This window comes from Abramis brama, assembly GCF_963993115.1.
Source record: "Abramis brama genome assembly, chromosome: 7".
NCBI classification, from domain to species: Eukaryota; Metazoa; Chordata; class Actinopteri; order Cypriniformes; family Leuciscidae; genus Abramis; species Abramis brama.
This window is the reverse complement of record NC_139969.1, coordinates 2,954,875-2,977,100: the sequence shown is the minus strand read 5'-3', so window position 1 is coordinate 2,977,100 and position 22,226 is coordinate 2,954,875. Positions and strand designations below refer to the sequence as shown.

Sequence of the window (22,226 nt, the reverse complement as noted above, 5' to 3'; positions counted from 1 at the left end):
CCATCCATCCATCCATACATCCATCCATACATCTATTCTTCTATCTATCATTCTGTCCATCCATACATCCATCATTCTATCCATCATTCTAAATAAAGGCCTTAAAAAGGTCTTAAATCTGAGTTTTCCACAATGGGGTCAGAAAAATAATATTTTATTTTATTTTAAATAAATATAAATAAAATTTAATTTTTCTTACTCCACTGGCACATTTTTTTTTCTTAAGCACAAACTCACTTTTTATAAGCAAGACTTTTTGTCATTTTGCTTATAATTTATCTTGATTTAATCATTTTAGATATTCGTACTGGAAAACAAGAGAAAAATACTGAGTTAGAATTTTTTTTTTAATGATGCATACACTGCAGAAAAAATATCATTCTCTGCATTTTTGTCATTTTTAGTTGTTTTTCTTTTCTTGGGAGGAAATTTGCTTATGGTCCATTTCCGCCAAGTTTTTTTATGGGCTACTTCTCGTCAGCTGTGCAGACGCTTAAAAGAAACAAAAACACAAGTTATTTTGAATTACTGAAGCAATTTTTCATATATTAAGACATGCTTGCTTCTCCTTAAATGTTTGACGGGAAGTAATGCATCCAAGAATCATCTGTGTTGTTTAGTCTGCGACTCAGGCCAAGAATAATGAGTGTGTTTGACTGACCTTGCGCTAGGCTAACCCATAGTCACTTAGCGGCTAGTCACGAGAAACACACCCCGGGAAACCTGCACTACATTTGTCTTCCTGGGGCCAGACGGGAGACGGGACGGGTCGCAGAACGACTCAATATTTGTCCAGCAGATGAGAGTCTGAGCAGGGAATCGTGACAGGATATCCACCGCCAGACGACTTTAAGTGCTAATGACTGATGAAACTGTGATTAATCAGATGAACATCTTAAGTACACTTGCTGCCCAGAAGCAATTTAGCATGAGGCCTTTCGAGAATTTATATGATAATGACAAAGTAAATCTCATGAAAACATTTCCAGGTCACATTTTACCACAAAATTAAAAGAAAGTTTAATAATATAATAATAATAATATATATATTATTTTTTTACCACAAAATTAAAAGTATTTAAAAATTAATCACAAAATTATTATTAAATATAATAATTATATATATATATATATATATATATACATACATATATATATATATATAATTATTATTTTTAATATATATATATATAATGTAATGTCCATTTCATGTCATTTTCTTGACATGTATTTTCATGAAAAATATATTTCTTGATTATATATATATATATATATATATATATATATATATGTGTGTGTGTGTGTGTGTGTGTGTGTGTGTAAAAACTTTATTATATAAATATATTATAATATAGTATAGTTTTTTTTTAAATCAATTACAGTGATGAGCATTTGGAGGAACTGGCTAAAATAAATAATTAAATAATTAAAATATATAATAATAAAAAACATAAATAAAAAATTCAATAAAATAAAAAAATGCTTAAAATCATACAAAACATTTTGATTTTGTTTTACTCTGCATGTATAAATATGTTATATTCGCCCCGTGAACAGATGCATGCTGGGATGTGAAGAGTCCCCTCAGAGACAAGTGAGAAACTCTCAGACAAGATTTAAATAAACAGGGACACAGACACTGTCAATACCATCCTATATAGAGCTCTGACTTATAGTGCAAATATTAGTCATGTGTGTCAGACTGGAGGAATACTGTAATCTGCCAATACTGAATGTGAGAAAACCTATAAACTATAAACATATTTTAAAGGGTCAATAAGAAGTCACTGAGAATATATTTTAAACACTTAATGTTTTATTTCATGTGAGCTGTACACATTTGTAAGACATTCACGTGTCATTGGCGTTACCGTGTTTTTCTGTGGTCTGCAGCGCCATCTATTGGCCACAGAGTGAAAATGCCACTACATGATTGCAACAGTCTATAACGATGGCTTATACTGGCTTTAAATACTGATTAAATAATTCCAGTCCACAGCTGCAATACCGAGTTCGGATCCATCCACTTTATTCCAGAAGTATAAACTCCGATATACCTCTCTGAAGTGGTTTTACGAGCTGCCTTTAAGGCAATGTTAGTGTTCATTAGCTTTAGCTTAATATACTTATAGATCCTTCAGCCTCCCTGAACAAAAAAAATCATGTCAATCTTTGGTCTGAATAATAATAATAAAATCTTATTAAGAAAATGCATCCTCTTTTCCAGCATTTCAACCGTCTGTTCACAGATCTACATGAGCGCTGGCCATAGTTTGCACATAAAAAAAAATCATAATTTCCAACCTAAAAGCAGCTTTTTACTCAGTTGCGCTCTCTTTAAAGGAGAAACACTCTGATATCTGGTCACAGGTTAGTTAAGAAGGGCAGCTTGTTCTAAATGGTTAACACAGTGTAGTTATAGAGAGAGATCCTGCTGAAATAACCAAAATCAGCCTTGACCAGCTTAAATAACCAGCATAATGCATGTTTTTGGATATGCTAATACACTAATAAACCCGCTTGTGCCAGTGACACATCAGCATGTTCATCTAAACTAGTTAAAGGCCCCATGAAATGCTTTATGACTAGTTTTCTGTGTTGATGCATTTCCTTTTGGAACAGGAAGTTGGAGTGGGACATAATAAAAGTCTAATGCAATAAAAAAAAAAAAAACACCCAATAGAGAGCAAAAGTCGGGTTACGGGACCTTCATTTTCTCCATTAGGAAATTGATTTTGAACGAACACTTATAAACCTTTAAAGACAGACCTACTGTGAGCTACGAGGTTGTTAAGCCGTCAGCCAGCATAATTGTGTTCAACAGCAGAATTCCTGTTGAAAAACTACATTACCCATGATGCCCTACAGAGAATTCCACCAATCAGAGTCAAAAAAAGCAACATGTACCAAAAGATCTTGTTAGCTCCACCGCAAATGACGTAACAAGTTGATCTCTCTACGCTCTCAAAATACTTATGTTTATATAATATATATATATATATATATATATATATATATATGCATATTTTGCTATTAACTTAAAATATATTGTTTATATATATATATATATATATATATATATATATATATATAAAGCAACATTTGTTAATGAGTAGCTTTAAATTTGTTTTTAATTCAGTTATGCTGTTTGCAATGCTTCATGGGATTGTAGTTCTTTCCCTCACGAAAGTTTTCTTTTTGTTCAATTTTGTCCAGTTTAAAAGTTGGTATCTGGTTGGCTTGGTTCATGGCTTATAACTCTTTAACAAGACTTTTGTAAATACCTATGGGAAAATGAATGCATAAAATACTCCCAGAATGAAAGCCACTGTAAAAGGGGGCGGGCAGTGTTGCACTAGGGCATCATGGGTAATGTAGTTTTTTCACCAGGAACTCCACTGTCAAACATGATTATTTTCAAACTCAGCAGAAGCAAATACTTTTTTATAAGTTATCTTTCAAAATCAATTTCCTTACGGAGAAAATGAATGGAGTTTTTACTTCAGGAACCCGACAGATGCACTCTATAGTCTTCAGTTTACGTCACAGCCCGACAAAACTACACTTAGTGGACGAAAGCCAAGAAAACACTTTCAGAATAAATAAATTCCAGTCACTTCCTATCGACTGTTTGGATAAGGAAATAAATATAAGCAACACAGACTTTCTTAATAATACACAATCCTAATTGTCTAAAATTCATTGATGCACATTACTCCTTAGTTTTCACAATCTTTCATCAAAATGTTACAACTTACTCCGCCTCTGAAACGACTTTCCTTTTCAAGTGATATCACAAATCCCTATTACTTTTTAATCCCGCACTTCCAATCACATGACTCCCACTTTTTCCTGTTTCAATCAGAAATGCATCTGACTATATAAATAAAATGAGTTGTGAATGCCGTTTCATGATGACTTTAAGTTGGTACAAACAGTGTAAACTGTTAGTTTGTTTTTTCCAGCAGGGGTGTGTGAGAGAAAGAGGGCTTTGAGATGCTTCAGGAGTTTTCCATGGGAAATACAGTCACTGCTCCTCGGCCCAGGGTTCTCCGTCCTCCGCGATGAGTCAAGATGGGTTGTGTGGCATCAATCCCTGTGTAATAAAAAGACTTTCATTACATAGTGCACTCTCATGTCCAACCCATCACAGACAGGGTCACATCTTCATTACACAAATGTCCCATTCAAAGCGCGTTGATCGATGCTTCTAAGCAAGCGCTGGAGCAGAGCCCAGATCAGGGCAAAGCAAACGCTGCCGACAAACACTTAAAAAGACCTAATCAGCAATAATTACAGAGGATGAGCATGACGATACATACACAGTCAAAAACGTTGGGTTATTTTTTTTTAACCCAACCGTTGGTTTATGCATATTGGGTCATTATGTTGGGTTATCTTAAAATTTGTTGGGTCATTTGTTTACATCGTTGGGTTATTTATTTTAGTTATAACCTAACAGTTGGGTAAAATACATTCCTGTACTGTATGTGCACATCTGTGCTATCAATTTGCACAAGTTTTGAATTTAATGCATATGTTTTAAATGTATTATGTGCATTGTATGTGTGCACATTTGTGTATGTTTTGAATTTAATGAGTATATTTTAATATGTGCACGTACAGTATATGTTCTATTTATTCTATTTATTATTATACACATAATTGTGTATTATTTACATACTAGGCTCACTAATATTTATTACATTCATAGTTAAAACATATTTATTTGTATTTATACTCCAATAAACAATCTGTACTTGAAAACAAAGTGTATTTTATTTATTAAAATAATGGCATAAATAAAAATAAATAGTTAACTCAACTGTTGGGTTCCAATGCATTGGGTTAAAATAATCCGCAGTGGTATACCACCCCATAGGTGTTGTTTTTTTATTTTTTTTAGCCAACATTATTAAGTGAGTAGGTGCTACTTTTACCTTCTCTGCCTCTGACTTGTCCTTGGCATAGCTGCAGCTTTTACAAACCTGACTGGCTCACATTATGTGCTACGATAATGTAACGCAATTTAGCCTTTCGTGTTCTAATGCCAAGATTGTGCTCGCTTATCAGCTTGATTTATTACTCTAATTTATACGCTCAGCTTGGCTCAATGTTGAGGACAGGAGATCTGATTGGACATGAGTTTCCTCATGCCGCAGTGTGCTGTCTTTATCGGGACTCTAGTGTAGATGCCAGGCTGTTGAATTGAAACACTAATAGCTGCAGAGAGAGAGAGAAGACTCATATGCATTCTGGTTTGGACATGCACAACTTTTCAGTTTAGACTAAATTAAATGGAATAATAAAGTACTGGTGTTTCAATCACTGGTCACATTGTTTAGCATTTAAAGCTCATAAAAACTTGAATTTTAAAATTCCTTTAAAAAAAAGGGTTTTTTTGTGCTAGACCATGCAAAATTCTATTCCATCTCAATTCTAGGTTGTCAGGGCATTAATATAAGGTTTCTAAGGTGTTCTAAGTGTTTTTAGAATGTTGCCATGAGGTTGCTTAAGTGTTTTGTTGTGAGTGGCATTTTAGAATGTTGCTATGCGGTTGCTAGGGTTTTCTGAGTGTTTTTAGAATGTTACTGTGTAACCTACCCATGTTGAGAGTGGCTTTTTAGAATGTTGCTATGCGGTTGCTAGGGTTTTCTGAGTGTTTTTAGAATGTTGCCATGAGGTTGCTTAAGTGTTTTGTTGTGAGTGGCATTTTAGAATGTTGCTATGCGGTTGCTAGGGTTTTCTGAGTGTTTTTAGAATGTTACTGTGTAACCTACCCATGTTGAGAGTGGCTTTTTAGAATGTTGCTGATTATTTCTGATATGATTCGAACCGAATCGTGAACTGATTACAAGTGAAGAGTGTTAAACACGAATGTAAACTGGGATTGAGATGAGATTACTAAAATAACATACATCCGAAATCGCATACTTCTCCCTACTATATAGTAGGCGTAAAACAGTAGGGGTGAATTCAGGTTGACTGGGACACTTTTTGCCATTGAGATGACTGGGGAAAAGTATCCCAATCAACCCGAATTGGCCCTATGTGACCGTGGCGAGCAGGACGAGGCCGAGGACCATGAGAGAATGGCGCGAAATTCTCGTATATCTCTCACAGAGGAGCAGAAGCATAAAAGGAGGAGCGACGACAGTGAAGATCAAGAGAGGAACAGGTCTGGACTTATGTTGTGTTTTGTTTTATTATATGTCAGTAACAGCAGTCGTCCGTGAGGGGCTGCTGTCTTTACTTTCGTTTTGTTGTTTGGTTATTTTACGTTAAAGTTGTTGAACGTTCGCCGGTTCCGCCTCCTTCTTCCCACAACATCTAACCCTCATTACAGTGACAAAACAAGTATGTCTGAATTCACAGCCACTCATAAAAGAGTAGGCGAAAAGTACCCGGATGACCTTTGTCTTCCAGCGTGATTCTGAAGTGTGCATTGGAAGGACACTTTACTATCCCATGAGGCCACGGGAGAGGATTTATGAATGGCAGTGAAGCGATGCAACTGATAGCTCACGTGATAAAGGCAACATGGCGAATGTAGTGCGTCTAGATGATAACACTCATATTATAGCCTATAGAACATACTTTTTTAGCAGTAATTACTTATTCAAAATAAGTACTACCTACTCAAGAGAGTATGCGATTTCGGACGCACCCATAGAGCCAGAAAGGCACGTGATCACATCAGCGTCCCGAAGCACCGCCTACTCACCTGTCAATCAACCAGTACTGTTTTGAACTTTGGCGCCAACTTATGCAGCGTTAACAGAAAATAACCGTCCGGATAAAACATTTGGATGTGCGTATTAATATATACACTACTAATAGACCACACACAGCATGACTGAAATCAGTATGCAGCGACACGGGTTATGAATCACATCTGAAGTTGACATCAGTTGACACAGGTATGCCTTTTTAAATACACTAAATATTCTGCGCGAAACATATGGATTCAGATATGAGAGACGCGATGTGTCTCGTCTGTGATCGGATTATAACTCCAGATGTAAACAGTGCCTCTGTGATTGCTAGTGTGTTGCCAGCCTGTTGCAATGTGGTTGCTAAGGTGTGCTGACTGTTTTAGCATGTTATTATGGGATTGCTAAAGTGTTTTGTATGGTTGCTAGGGTGTTACGTTTTTTAGTAAATAAAAGAGTATTACTCGCCCTCATGTTGTTCCAAAACCGTAAGATTTTCGTTAATTTTCAAAACACAAATTAAGATCTTTATGATGAAATCTGAGAGCTTTCTGTTCCTCCATAGACAGCTATTAAAAAAGTTCATAAAGAGATTGTATAACGATCCATATTCATATGAATTCATACATTCCATATGAATTGAGTGGTTCAGTCCAGATTTTCTGAAGAGACTATCGCTTTATATGATGAACCGATTGAATTTAGGCTTTTATTCACATATAAATGTTGATCAGCGAACATAAACAGAAGCTCAACGAACCTGCTTGACGCACAAGAATTGGTTCTTGCTGAAGCTCAAACGTGCTGCGTAACATGAGAATGAACCTCATTGGTTCTTGCTGTGTAACACAATGAACCTTATTGGTTCTCATTTACTACAACTGATGTGTGAGTTGATGAATGTTATGTGAGTAAAAGCCAATTCACATGGATTAGTTTTACAATCTCTTTATATGAATTTGAAGTGTCAAAGTGTTAGTTGCGTAGACTGTCAATGGAGGGACAGAAATCTCTCAGATTTCATCAGAAATATCTGCTTTTGTGTTTTGAAGATGAAAAAGTCTTACGGGTTTGGAACGACGTGAAGGTGAGTAATTAATTAATAGTAATTAATTTTAGTAATTAATACATTTTTGCTGTATGATGCATAAATAGAATTCTAGGTATCATCCATTAATATATTTATTTATTTATTTATTTATTTATTTATTTATTTATTTATTGACCTCACATAGGAGGAAAGAAAAATATCCATAATGGAAAATCATTATAAAAAAGTTATTTGGCCCCGGGTTGATGATAGATGATTCAGAAAGAAAGCATGAATCATTTTCCAAATACGTAGCCAATGTCCATTTGCATTATTGCTCTTGACTTCCAGGAATAAGTCATCTTTACACCTATAATAATTTAATGTTTTTTACACTGATCTATTATTGTGGTGCATTATATTTCAGATAACCCCACCCCTAAAAGCTCATAAAAACAAAACAAACTGTTGGTCATTTTACGCGTCAAGGTCTCTTTCTGTCTAAGGGGGCGTTTAATTGGTGGCCAGAATAAGCAGCAGTGCGACCAGACTTTATGCCGTCATATGATTGCTCTTTATCCCTCATTTGTCCAAATCTTTCACCACCCCGGAAACTTCAAGCTAAGTCTGAGCGCTCTCAGACAGATGTAATTATCCACCTACCCAAAAGTAAAACCGTCTTCTGCACATTTATATTTTATGATTGTTCTTAAATTAGCTTTAGCTTGAACAATAAATCAAAGATGATATGAATTTATAGTTGCAATTTAGCTTTAATGTCTCCGGGCCAGATGAAAATTAAATTAATATTTTATTTGAGTAATAATATGTCACACACAAGATACTTGTGTTCAGAGCAGGATGATAGTCAAAAGTCTAAAGGTGTTTCCATATTCCTGAAGTGACTTACTAGAGCTTTCATTTAAGTATTGCACTGCAAAAAATGCTTTTCTTACTTAGTATTTTTGTCTTTTTTCCAGTCCAAATATCTAAAAATTCAAGAGTGCATTAAATCAAGAAGCATTTACTAGATGCGTAAAATGACATAAGAAATTAATATCTTGTTTTCTTAAAACAAGCAAAATTATCTGCCAATGGGATGAGAAAAATAATCTTAATTTAAATGGAAAACAAGAAAAATAATCTTAATTCAATTGGAAAACAAGAAAAATAATCTTAATTCAATTGGAAAACAAGAAAAATAGTCTTAATTAAATTGGAAAACAAGAAAAATAATCTTAATTCAATTGGAAAACAAGATAATTTTTCTTACCCCATTGGCAGATAATTTTTTCTAGTTTTAAGCTAAAAAAAAAAAAAAATCCCAGAAATTTTCAGTTATAGTTTCTTATGTAATTTTGAATAAAATAAAAATAAAAATGCTTCTTGATTTAAGAATTTCTTGATATTTGGACTGGAAACAAGACAAAAATACTAAGTAAGAAAAAATTTTTTTGCAGTGTGCAAAAGAAAAAAAATGGAAATGAGTGAATAGCTGTCATAAAGTAAGAGTATAATCTAGAGCTATATAAAGGTTGTGGATAGCAGCTCAGATCATTTGATCTTGTGAGAACTTGACTTTTTCACACTTTAATGTCTTGAGAACATCACATTTTCTTTGAAGAAACATGAGAAACAAGAGACATAAATAGTTCACCACAAAAAGATATTTTGAAAATTCAGTCAGTGGAAGTGAATGGGGTCCAATGTTGTTTGAACCCAAACGTTCACAGAAGAAAGAGTCGTACAGGTTTGGAACAACATTTTTAGGTGAACTATATCCTTTTATGCAAAAGTTTCTCTCTCAATTTAATCTCATGTCTAGTAGAAACAAGTGACGTACTAAAGAGATCTCATTTGGGATTTTTTCTTTCATACGGTTTAGTCTCTGGAATTTAAATGAAAACCACTTGTAAGTTGTACAACGTTCTCCATTGGGCTTCATTTTACAGCCAGTGAAGACATGGCTTCCCGAACACATCGTGCACTGCAAAAAATGCCTTTCTTACTTAGTGTTTTTGTCTTGTTTCCAGTCCAAATATAAAAAAATTCTTAAATCAAGTAGCATTTACTAGATAAGAAAATGACATAAGAAATTATATTATCTTGTTTTCTGGAAAAAAAAAAAAAAAGAAGAAGAAAAAATTAGCTTGTTTTTCATTTGAATTAAGATTATTTTTCGTTTTTCATTTGAATTAAGATCATTTTTCTTGTTTTCCATTTGAATTAAGATTATTTTTCCATTTGAATTAAGATTATTTTTCATTTTCCATTTGAATTAAGATTATTTTTCTTGTTTTCCATTTGAATTAAGATTGTTTTTCTTGTTTTCCATTTGAATTAAGATTATTTTTCTTGTTTTCCGTTTGAATTAAGATTGTTTTTCTTGTTTTCCATTTGAATTAAGATTATTTTTCTTGTTTTCCATTTGAATTAAGATTGTTTTTCTTGTTTTCCATTTGAATTAAGATTATTTTCCTTGTTTTTCATTTGAATTAAGATTATTTTCTTACCCCATTGGCAGATAATTTTGCTTGTTTTAAGCAAAAACTCACTCATTTTTAAAAAAAATTCTTCCAGAAAACAAGATATAATCTCTCGTCATTTACTTATCTAGTAAATGCTTCTTGTTTTAAGAAATTTTAGATATTTGAACTGGAAACAAGACAAAAATACTAGGCTAAGTAAGAAAAGCATTTGTTGCAGTGTGTAGTCTGAGCGAAGGCACCAAACGGTGGGCGTTCTTTATAAACACACGTCTACCAAAACATCCGCTGTCTGTTATGCACCTTCTTCCTGGTGTGTGTGTGTGTGTGTGTCGAGCTCAGCTGTTGCTGTGCCCTCCCAGATAGTGGGTGGCCGTCATCGTAAATGATGTCTGAAAATGCCTGTGTTTATTTGACCATCACAAATATTGTGCGAGCTTGCCTCATTCGGTTAGGCTCTAAGCCAAGTGGTTTCTAATGAAAACCAGACAGAAGGGCCAGTCCTGCAGAGACACATACCCTCCACTAGAGGACAATGCCAAACCATAACTACTGCGTTCAGAGGCAGAAATCAGCTCCTTTTGTTCTCAACCGCACACAAAGATCACATCTGCCATTTTAACTTTAACCCCAGAGGAATGTTGAATACGTCAGGGAATAGTGTCAAATTCTAGTTGTCCGAGTTGTGCTTCCTATCCTAAGCCAGGGATTATTCAGAAGTATTAAAGTTCAGTGTGTGAATTTGTGCTCCAGATGAACGTGCACCAGTAATGTGATTATTTCTATTGATCAGAGAGTTTAGACTTTATTTTTCTGATTATTCACTAAGAACTGTGGTCCTTTTTACCACTATTATTTACACCCCCCAATGCACAGCACAATTGATGAACTCACATACAGTAGACGTGTTACTGGCCACTGTTTTAATCCGCGTACGTAAAATGCAAAACACGTTTTTATGAACGTAGTGGGGTATTTTTCAGTGATGCACCTAAAAATGTCTTCATTTCTATGTTTTCATCCTTTAATATACTGCATTATATTCATGTTGGACAATGTTGTTGGGTTTCTTCAGCACCCTAAAAATGTGACCCCTTCTTTACCGCTGTTTACGAATCTGCACTTTGGTCAGAGTAGAATAGATGTGATTAAACTAAGTGTTTACATGCTTGTTTATTGCAATTAAAATGAGCATACGGCACTTATTTTGCTACGATTATGAGCTTAATCACATCAGTTTGATTAAAGTATTGTGTTTACATCAGAGCTGCACGATTCTGGATAAATTGAGAATTACGATTTTATTTATTAGAGATTCTCCCACAATTCTGAACCGAAAACTAAGCAAAATTACCTAATTTACTAGAGGTTCTGACAAAATGTTAATTGCTGCAGTCTATTTAATATGTTTAGCTAATTTGAATGAATTGCTGGATGAATCAGTGTTTTCTGAACGAATCTCTTGAATGATTGATTCAATGACAAATACATGTTTAACAGTCACTTGTCGCCACCTACTGGTGTAACGATGTAATTGATACAGTCGTTATTTGAAGCGTTAAAGGAGTAGTTCACTTTCAAATAAAAATGTCCTGATTTTTTACTCACCCCCATATCATCCAAGATGTTCATGTTTTTCTTTCTTCAGTCGAAAAGAAATTAAGGTTTTTGAGGAACATCTTGGATGACATTGGCGAGAGTAAATTATCAGGAATTTTTTATTTGAAAGTGAACTCCTCCTTTAATAGACAGAGCCGAATCGCTGTCATTTAGGAATAAGATTGCGTGGGTTCGCGCAGCTTACATAATATAGTACTGTGCAAGGAACTATGTGAATATAAGTTATTATTAGTGCTGTCAGTTAAACGCATTATTAACGGCGTTAACGCAAACCCATTTTAACGGCGTAAAAAAACATTTAGCGCGAGATTAACGTTCTTTTTGGCCTAGCAAACTTTGTCGTTTTTTTCACATGCTGTTGCAACAACTTAGCCTAGAAATCTAGATGCACCCTAGCGGCAGCAAAATGTATTTTGCTTCCAGGGCAGTCTAGCAACTCTCAATAGACCTTCTAGCTGCAAAAACCTAAATTGGGTCAGGCCAATCACGTCGTGTATAGAGTAGGCGGGGCGGGCTTAACATAATGACGACAGAGTTGCGACGGTTACCTGCCACTTGAAAACAAAGAATGACGGCGGCTGGAGAACAGTCTTTCGAATCGGCTTTGTCCGCGACTCTGGAGGACTTGGAGTTAAGTTTTTCTTTGAGAAAAGAGCAAAGAACGGCACTTAAGTCATTCTTAAAAAAAGGAAGATGTGTTCGTTGTTTTGCCGGCCAGATATGGCAAAAGTTGAATCTATCAACTAGCTCCGCTGTTGGGAAAACGCTCTGGTTGGTTGAAGCGCTGTCCTATTGCATGCAGAGGGAATTTGAAAGACGCCGTTTATCCCGCCCCTCAGACTGAGCTCTGTCAATGGTGAGTTGCCAGACCTAACATCTTGATGTAGGTCTGGCTTGCCAGGCTAGCAACAACTAGTAACATTAGAAAAACTACAACACCACACCGGATCTAGCTAGACCGGACACAAAACAACAGGCACGCCGCCCACACTTGTTTGGGCTTGCGAGCCGGCCGAAGAGTAGTAGGCTAATGTTACGTTTTGAGTGGATGGCGAGCACGAGATGCCTGAAATGGATGCCAATAAGATTCTGAATGGAAAGTTTACTTTTAAAAAATTGCCAAATGGTTCCATTGACGAGACCAAAGTGATCTGTGTGTTTTGTCGTTGTGAACTGAGCGATCATCACAGCACGTCCAGTCTGAAACACCACTTGACGCGAATGCGAATTCTCTGATGCGATTATTTGCTCCGAGTGAGAGTGAGAGTGTGAAATTGAACACTACAGTATATGCCAATGTTGTTTTCAATAAATAAAAAAACATTTGCACAAAGCAAGCCGATCCACGTTTCCATGTTGATAAGAGCATTAAAGTGAGAAAAAAATAATGTGACAAAAAGAAATCAAGAGACATTTAGAATAGACAAAAATGTGCGATTAATTGCGAGTTAACTATGACATTAATGCGATTAATCGCGATTAAATATTTTAATCGTTTGACAGCACTAGTTATTATTAATAAATAATCTGCCCGTATAATCATCATTTGTGTGAAAGGCATCAAGGCTGTTGGTATACATTTTTCAAGAAGCATGTTTTTCCAATGAGTTGCATGTTTAGGGATGATAATATCTTAGAGACTTGTGTGTGGGTGACTTGTTTTGAGCCTGTAAGGATCCACCCAGAAAGCACTAGCAACCACAAAGCAATGACCCGTCAACCGCCAAATTTGCACAGGCATGCACTTCTCAAACTGTCTTCAGGGCATAGTTCATTTAATTAATGGATGCGGTAATATTATCTGCATTTTGTCTACAGCAGCGTAAGATGATTTCCCCAAAAATCCCAACCTTGAAGCCGTGTTTGATCTTTTAACGTGCCTCAACAACAGCCGATGTAATCAACCGTGAACATAATTTTCATTTATAGAATGTTTATCAGACATGATCCTGATCGTATCCTGAATTCCTCTGTGATAAAGCAACACAATTGTCCCAAAGCCAAAGTCATGTTCCCCCTCGGATCTGAGGTAATTCCATGGGGGAAAGGCTTTTGAATTGCAAAGCATTCAACATCGTTCATCTCCCCGCAGGGCAAACAACAAAGCTAAGTGTAATCTGAGGAAACAAGTGCAGCGCATATCGACACCGTGTTTTCCTGCGAAACAGATGGAAGAAATCTTTCATGACGCATAGTTAGCCGTGTTAACTCTGAGTCATTGTGTTTACTATCTTCATCACAAAAAGCTTGGTCTGTATTTCTATGGAAATGATTCAGTGCCGGGCCGGCAGACCCCACCATGCTTTTCTTTTCTGGGAAATAATAACTGTAAGAAAAAACACATGTGGATGGTGTCTGTTATAATAGCGAGGAAGGTTTTTCCTTAAACGCACGATCCAAAAGACACATGATGTTTCAGCACTTTTGTGATTCAGATGTTGCTCAGGAGACTTAATGGATTTGTCTCGGATGTTTCTCTTGATATTCCTTTGAATAAATGTGGTAATTGTTGACGGCATGTAAAATTTATGTAAATTGCAGCTCTTTGACATCTTAGCAAATTTAAGACGTTGTTGAGATCTCTTCTACAAGTTTTTGGGAGATGAGGTTTTTCCTCAAGAGAAACAGCTGAAAAGCAGACGTTTCCATGTGCTCTTCATTTAATCTCATTGTAGCAGAACATTTTTTGATATTAACGAGATGTCATTTGTGATTTTTCTTTCTTATGGGTATACAATACCATTCAAAAGTTTGGGGTCAGTATGATTTTTTGGAAAGAACTACTTTTCAGCAAGGACGCATTACATTGATGTTACAAAACATTATATTTCAAATAAATTCTGTTCTTTAGAACTTTCTATTCATTAAAAAGTCCTGGAAAAAAAAAGTCACGGTTTTCACAAAATATGAAGATGTTTTCAACATTGATAATAGGCTAATCATTAGAATGATTTCTGAAGGATCATGTGACACTGAAGACTGCAGTAATGATGCTGAAAATTCAGCTTTGATCACAGGAATAAATTACATTTTAAAACATACTCAAACAGAAAACAGCTATTTTAAATTATAATAATATTACTAGGGCTGGGACGATACACCTCCCGATTCCATATTATCACAACAATACTTGGGTGCCGATACGATATGTATTGCGATTTTTTATTTTTTTATTTTTTTAAGAATTGCGATTCTACAAGTATTACGATTCGATTATTTTTATTTTTATTTTTTTTTAAATAAATGATTCAATAACAAATACATTTTTTTAACAGTCACTTGTCGCCACTTAGTGGCGAAACAATGTAATCGATAAATGCGTTATTTTAAGCACCAAGTTTATCAAAAGCTGATTATCGTAGACATCAGTGTTTATATTTGAACTTTAAACTTTTATCCAAGTACTTCTATGATAATTTGAACTATTGCATCACAGAAATAATGACACTATGAGGTTTGTGAAGCGGTTTCATGACGACTCTCTCCGGGTCAGCGCCAACACAGATCTGAATGTTGAGAGATGATTTTGTCAGTTTAATAGACAGACGAATTGAAAGATCGCGTGTGTGTTTGAATGGAGATCACAGTCTTTATTAAAGATGAATCGTGCAGCTCTACTGTCTTATCTCTCTCTCTCAGTATATGAGCAGCGCGAGGACTTTCAGTGCGTTCAGTCTCGCGTCTCTTCCACGCGTCCACTTGTGATTATTACGACACTCAAAGATAACGACACATTTCATCCTCTGTTGGAACGAAAGTGGCTAACTTCTGTCAACCTCATCTACAAGCAAGGACAAAAATAAAGCAATTTAATTTGAGTTAATATCGATTCTTTAATATAAAAAAATCGATTTTAAAATCGTAAATAAATAAATAAATCGCGATATCAAGGTGAATCGATTTTTTTTTTCTCCCAGCCCTAAATATTACTCCTTTTTTTTTTTTACTGTATTTTTGATTAAATAAATGCAGCCCAGGTGAGCATAAGAGACTTCTTTCAAAATCATTAATAAACCTTACCGACCCCAAACTTTGTATATATTTGTATGTTTGTGTTTAGACATGCATGAGCATAAACACAGCAAGCACATGCTCTTCGGAGGACATGTAGTGTCCACTTACCCTGAGTTTCGTCACCAAGGAACATTACGACCAAGTGATTGATGAAGCATGTGTGCAACTGTGTCTGTGAGTATGCATGATGTGTTTGTTTGATTGTCTTTGCTGATGTTTGGGTTTCTGTGAAAGCAAGTTAGTTGTGTGTCCTTACACTATGGTGGATGAGAGCATCTTATGTTTTCCAGGGTAAGGAGGTGTCCTCATCTTCACCTGTCCGTTCTGAGGGTAAGGTGGAGGCCGGTGGGTTTTATTTGAGTTAGTGCACACTACTGGAACGATAGGGGGTCTGTGGTTTTCCAGTTGCCCTTTCCTTGCCGTTCGGTGTGGTAGGCAGTTTCCATTGAGCGTCCTTTGAGTCCTTGGAGTCTCTGAGGTTTGTTTCACAACTCTTTTGCCTTTATCCTCAACAGTAACGGATCGCTTCTCAGGAGGGGACAGGCTTGTGTGGTTTCTCATTGGCGAATGACTGTTATTGTGAACTAAATCCACAGGGCTGTGTGCGAGAGAAGAGTCGGAAGTCGTGTCCTCTTCGCCATTCGAATAGTGGATCAACGCCACAACATCAGTCTGACTGCTTTTGGTGGCGTCTTGGGAGAGTCCATTGGATGGACTTGTTTCTTCTTCATCAAGGTCAATGTTGGACGTCAGAACATCGATCTGTTGGACGACCTTCACAGACACAGAGGGATCAAAAACAAAGTTAAAAGAATAGTTTGCTTAAAAATAAAAAGCAACTTCATGCTTTACAGAAGAAACAGACATGCTGTTTTGCACGGCAGAGGTTGTCAAGCTCCAAAAAGGACCAAAAAAAGGATTCTGTAGTCATTTAATAATTTTTCACTGGAATTCTTCTTCTCTGCCACTGCATTCACATTTACATATATTAACACGGTGCATCAAAATGTGTTGCACCAACTATGACGCCAATGGTTTTTGCAATCATATTGAGTTATCAGTTAGCGTTTCTCAAACGCTTCTAGAGCCCATTGTCATTAATCAATCATAATCCCGGCCCTAAACACACAACAAAAAAGCACTTCTATAGTCATTTAATAATTTTTCACTGGAATTCTTCTTCTCTGCCAATGCATTCACATATTCAAACATGGTGCATTGAAATGCGTTGCACCAAGTATGACGCCAATGGTTTTTGCAATCATATTGAGTTATCATAATTAACAAAACCAAAACTACATTTTTGTAAACTGAAACAAAAATAAAATTAACATAACTTAAGTAGTCATGATTACATCTACGAAATCATTTTAGGTTTCCAAACAAGTTTCCCAGACGCTTCTAGAGCCCACCTGTCATTAATCAATCATAATCCCGGCCCTAAACACACAACAAAAAAGCACTTCTGTAGTCATTTAATAATTTTTTACTGGAAATATTCACTGGAATTATTCTTCTCTGCCACTGCGTTCACATTCACATCAAACATGGTGCATTGAAATGTGTTGCACCAAGTATGACGCCAATGGTTTTTGCAATCATATTGAGTTATCATAGTTAACAAAACCAAAACTAAATTTTTGTAAACTGAAACAAAATATAAAACTAACTTGGGAAAAACTCAAAATAAACTAAAGTTGTCATGATTGCATCTACGAAATCATTTTAGGTTTCCAAACAAGTTTTCATCAAGGCCATCTGTCATTAATCAATCATAATCCCGCCCCTAAACACACGTCATTGGCTGAGTCACAAATTCTCATGTCAAGCCTCTCAAACAAACCAATCAGTGCTTTAAAAACATCTCAGTAACTTCAATGACTCTGAACATTAACCTGAGATCATATAGAAAATATAAAACACACGTCCTTCACCTTTGAAGTTTGTTCTAAACAAATCTTAACGTCATCATCGGGTAAAGATGTTGTAAAATAACTTTTTTGGCTTCTTTCTCTGTGATGCATTAATCTACTGCTGCAGTCATTTACATTTTATGGGAGTCTTGATGCATCCATTGAAACATGTCTAAATAATTCAATTAATGTTTCACGTCCTGCACAGTCCATTATTGCTAATGTCAATCTGCCTGTATTAAGCTATCTTTAGCTATTGATTTTAAGATTCTGTTCTCTTTTAACGGGCCTTTGTGATGGATTTAAGAACTGGCCACTTCCCATCCAGAAAATACAATATTCCTCTATACAATAAGCTCCCAGTGGAACATTTCCAGCTCTGCTGAATATAATTGACCGTTCATTTCTGGCAGATGTGTGCTTTGGCTTCTGAAGGCTTTCAGATGATGTTTAGTTTTGCTGTTTTTCAGAATAGGTTTATTACACAGATGTTTGCTAAGACCACACAGATAATATATTTCCACTGGTTAAACAGGATGAAAGTTTTGATCTTATCCAGTCTCTGTGCTTTTTAAAATCCCATCTCAAATATGTTGAACCCAAAATCAGTGACAAATCTTGTTATATGAATGTTTCCTCATAGCTGTACGCATGAAGAAAACTCATTATAGTAGCCGGTCACCCACAGCATGTCATTTCACCGTTTGTCGTTCCAAACCTGTGACTTCTGAGGAACAGAAGATATTCTGAGAAATGTCTCAGTTTTTGGGGGGTAAATACAATGTAAGTCAATGGGGTCCAATGTTGTTTGGTTCTCAATGTTCTCAATTTTGGGTGAAGTATCAATTTAAGAAAATGTGCATGCAACATGCACCAATGCAAACATTTTCTATATATCCTAATAATTTAATGAGCTCATTGTTTCCGCCTTAAATTAATGCATTGTTTAAATTAATACATTATTAGCTAACTGTGTGATTTGTATATGTACATTTCTGAAATGCATAACTTCTCTGATAACAGATCACTCTAAACTGTAATATGGACTCATGCATTTTCTGTAAAGTTGCTTTGAAACAATATGTATTGTAAAAAACGTGAATTGAATGAGTAAATAACAGAATTTTGTGTGAACAATCCCAAATTTTTGATCTTCATTCAACATTATTCACTCTATTTATTATTCCATCCTCACCTCTTTCATCTCCAACTGGACCTGTTTGAGACCACCCAGCACTTCCTCAAGCTCATTGACCACTTGTTTGATCTGTTCCCGTACTGTTCCCTGGCTCTTCCTCTGGTTGCCATGGTTTTCCAGACCTACGCCCCCTTGACCCGTCCTTATTTCCCGCTTCGATCCGTTCACCTGCAGCCTCGAGCGCCCCAACTTGCTGGAGGGCACCTCAGTTGGGAAAAAAGCGGAGTTTTCCCCATTACTGTGTGGTTTTCCAGGACTTGATTGTCTGCTGGTCCCAGGGCTGTTAAGCGTGTGTTGCTCTTCGTGATGCCGGAAAGACACCCGTCTCCTTGTGCAATGTCCGTTATATCCGTGGACGTCATCCCATTCCCGGTGATGGCCGTAGTGTTGATCCGACGAGTAGTAGCGTTGACCTCTGACCTTTAAAACATGACCCCCATTAAAGGGATGTAGCAACTCCGGGTAATACCAACGCTGAACGCATCCACATTCCCGCTGGATCTCCGTAACGCACGGAGAATCCCACCTGGGCGTTCGTACATCCACCCAGGAATAGCATGGATGCTGTATTTCCTTGGCATAAACTTGCCGTGGCGTTGACGAAATGATCCTCTCCGCTCTGTCTATCCCCAACTCCTTCGGGAACGGGGCTATTCCCGACTCCATACGCACACATGATCCATCAACGGGGCCCGGTGTGCGTCGGACTCCCTGCTCCAGGCTTAAGTGGCAGGAATGAGTTTGAAATCTCGCAGTCGTGTTCTCCGAGTGCATTCCAGTCCCAAATCCGACTTAGAAAACAACTGGTTCTCTCTCCATCCACGGCGTCTGTTTTTCTCATCTGCGTTTTACAGTCTCTCTCTCTCTCTCTCTCTCTCTCTCTCCTTCTCCCGCACTTCCCCTCTCCAACTTTCTGTCTCTCACCTCCCCCTTCCTTCCTCCCGGTGCTTTTTCTAACTTACTCTTGTTTTCCCAATGTTCTCTCTCGTTCCTGCCGAACGCAGCTTGTTGCCCTTTTCTCTAGTAGTGGGCCTCTTTTCTTTCCTTCCCTCCTTCCCTCCCTCCTTTTTTTTTTTTCTTCAACTCTCCTTCTCCTGAAGTCTTTCACCTCTCTCTACACCTTAGTTTTCTTTTCTTTTTTTCACTGCGTAAAAAAAATTCCCTTCTCAGACTCAACTCACCCTTTTCCCAAACTCCAAACACTTCCTTCCTACACCTTCTCGGTCTCTCTCTCCCGGAGCTGGGGCTCGTAAAGCGTTGACAGACGCAGCGGCTCCATGTGATTCCCGATCTTTCCCTCAGATCTTGCCACTCGGCAATTAAACACAGCCAGGAGTCCACGCCGAGAGAGACAGAGAGAGAGAGAGAGACAGAGAGAGAGAGAGAGAGAGAGACAGAGAGAGAGAGATAGGAGGAGGTGGGGTTTCATACGTTGCTGAAATAGACAGGATCTAACATGAGCCAAAGACCAAGAGAAGTGGGGAGGGGAACGAGAGAGAGAGAGTGAGACGCTCGGCACCAGAAAAGGGGATTTTCGGCATAACTCGATTCCCACAAGCCCACGTGAGTCTGAGAATCGAATGCGCGTTCGCCGTCGCATTTGTTTATGTGAGTCAGCTGAGATACTGGCACTGTTTGTCATGATTCACATCTTGTGACACACTTAATGAACAACACACCACAACACTGTTTATAGATCCCTCACTTTTCACTGAATTCCCTTATTTATTTACTTGGAAGTAAACACTTTTTAGTTTTAGGTTTCCACTGGAAAGAAAAACCGCAGATGACACCTACTTTATCTTCTTTCTCCCAGGCATCAGCGGAAAGGAAAAAACCAAGACTCTTGGGAGAAAGACATCAGAAATCATACGTTTCGTTTTAAGAGAGATCTCAACAAATGTCTCAAACTGTTCTGAGACACACGACCAAATGCATGGTGATGTTTGCTTGTCATGACAGTTTTAAAGTCCCTCTGAGGTGAAAATCCAGCTTTTAATGTTGTTTATGTGTCTATGTGGTGTTTTTAATATGCTTTAAGACAAACCATGTGTAAATTCATAAGTCGACACCATTGCTGAGTATTTTCTCCTTAAAACTGCAGTGAACCAAAGACAGTCTCAAAAACACGCTTTGAAATCGCTGGTGTTTCTGACGTCACAAACTACCTTGTAACCAATCAGATCAACGTGTGATCGTCAACGAGTGGATCTCTGAGCTGAGTGAGTGAGTGGAGGCGGGGCTCATTTGCATATTCATAGAACCATGCATACTAAATGAGGCAATGGTGTAGAGTTACATTCAAGCTATTTTAAGGCATAAAGATTTTTTTTTTCACAGAAAAAAGTTTAAATAAGTCATTTTGGTGACCAAAGATGAGTTTTAAGGAATAAAATGATTGACTACAGGGGGACTTTAAACTTATGTAACTTGTCCAAATGATCTGAGATTCTCTTTACATTAGTTTAATAGTGCTATCCTCTAACTGTAAGACAACTATAAGCTTATTTGTGACTGTTTTTGTTTCAGGAGAATCATCCGAGGCAAAGTTGAGACAATGAAACGTGAACTTAACGTCTCCTGAGCCACGAAAGAGCAGCGTCTGATCAGACGCGTGAGATTTTCCTCTGGTCGCCTGAGCGCAGGTATATCATTTCTCCTCGGAAACGAGCAGATTCCTTTTTGCTGACATTGGTTTGGAAACAATAAACTGTGAAAGCCACGGAGATGAACCCGAGCAGTTTTGAGCTGCCGTCTCAACCGCGTCAGCATTTCTTCACATTCCTGGATTGTCACATTCATTGTCTAAACTTGAAACAGCTTAGTTGAATATGACTTGAAAAATCAATCAAAATCACTGCAAGTCCCACATTCAACATGTGCACAGGACTGGAATGTAATGTTCAATTGAAACCATTTATTTTATTTTTTATAGGATTACAGAATAACCCAAATTAATCATTTGGAAAATAAAACCCCTGGACATATTTTCAATACAAGACAAGCAGAGATCTGATAAAGGTAAAGCATGTAATAGACTCTAAATCCTCCAGGCATTCGAGTTCACCCAGTAGGGTCTCATTTGATCCCATTAAGATCATTTTAAATGGTGTGCAAGGTTGAATTCTGATAGGAATCCTGTTCCTATTGCTTTAAGACCCCTGTAGGGAATTCAGGATGGTTGTAGAAACGCATATCAGACCTGACAGATTTACTGTGTGTGTCTGTGTGTGAGTGTGTGTGTGTGGGTTT

General features: G+C 36.9%; 1 protein-coding gene across 2 annotated transcripts; it reads right to left on the bottom strand.

Annotated features, from left to right (window-relative positions):
• Positions 1-1,805: 1,805 nt before the first annotated feature.
• On the bottom strand, positions 1,806-20,437 carry LOC311087156 (uncharacterized protein). 2 transcript variants are annotated; one of them, XR_014607175.1, is made up of 3 exons: positions 18,972-20,437; positions 15,972-16,637; positions 1,806-4,096 (listed from the first exon to the last, which is right to left on the bottom strand). XR_014607175.1 is itself a non-coding variant. In XM_084120422.1 (3 exons), the coding sequence occupies exons 1-3, from the start codon at positions 19,746-19,748 to the stop codon at positions 4,090-4,092; spliced, it is 1,302 nt and encodes a 433-aa protein (XP_083976548.1). In that variant the 5' UTR covers positions 19,749-20,435; the 3' UTR covers positions 3,025-4,089. The 2 variants fall into 2 exon arrangements, 1 of the variants encoding a protein (XP_083976548.1); XM_084120422.1 differs by having other exon boundaries at positions 3,025-4,096; positions 16,120-16,637; positions 18,972-20,435.
• Positions 20,438-22,226: the final 1,789 nt, after the last annotated feature.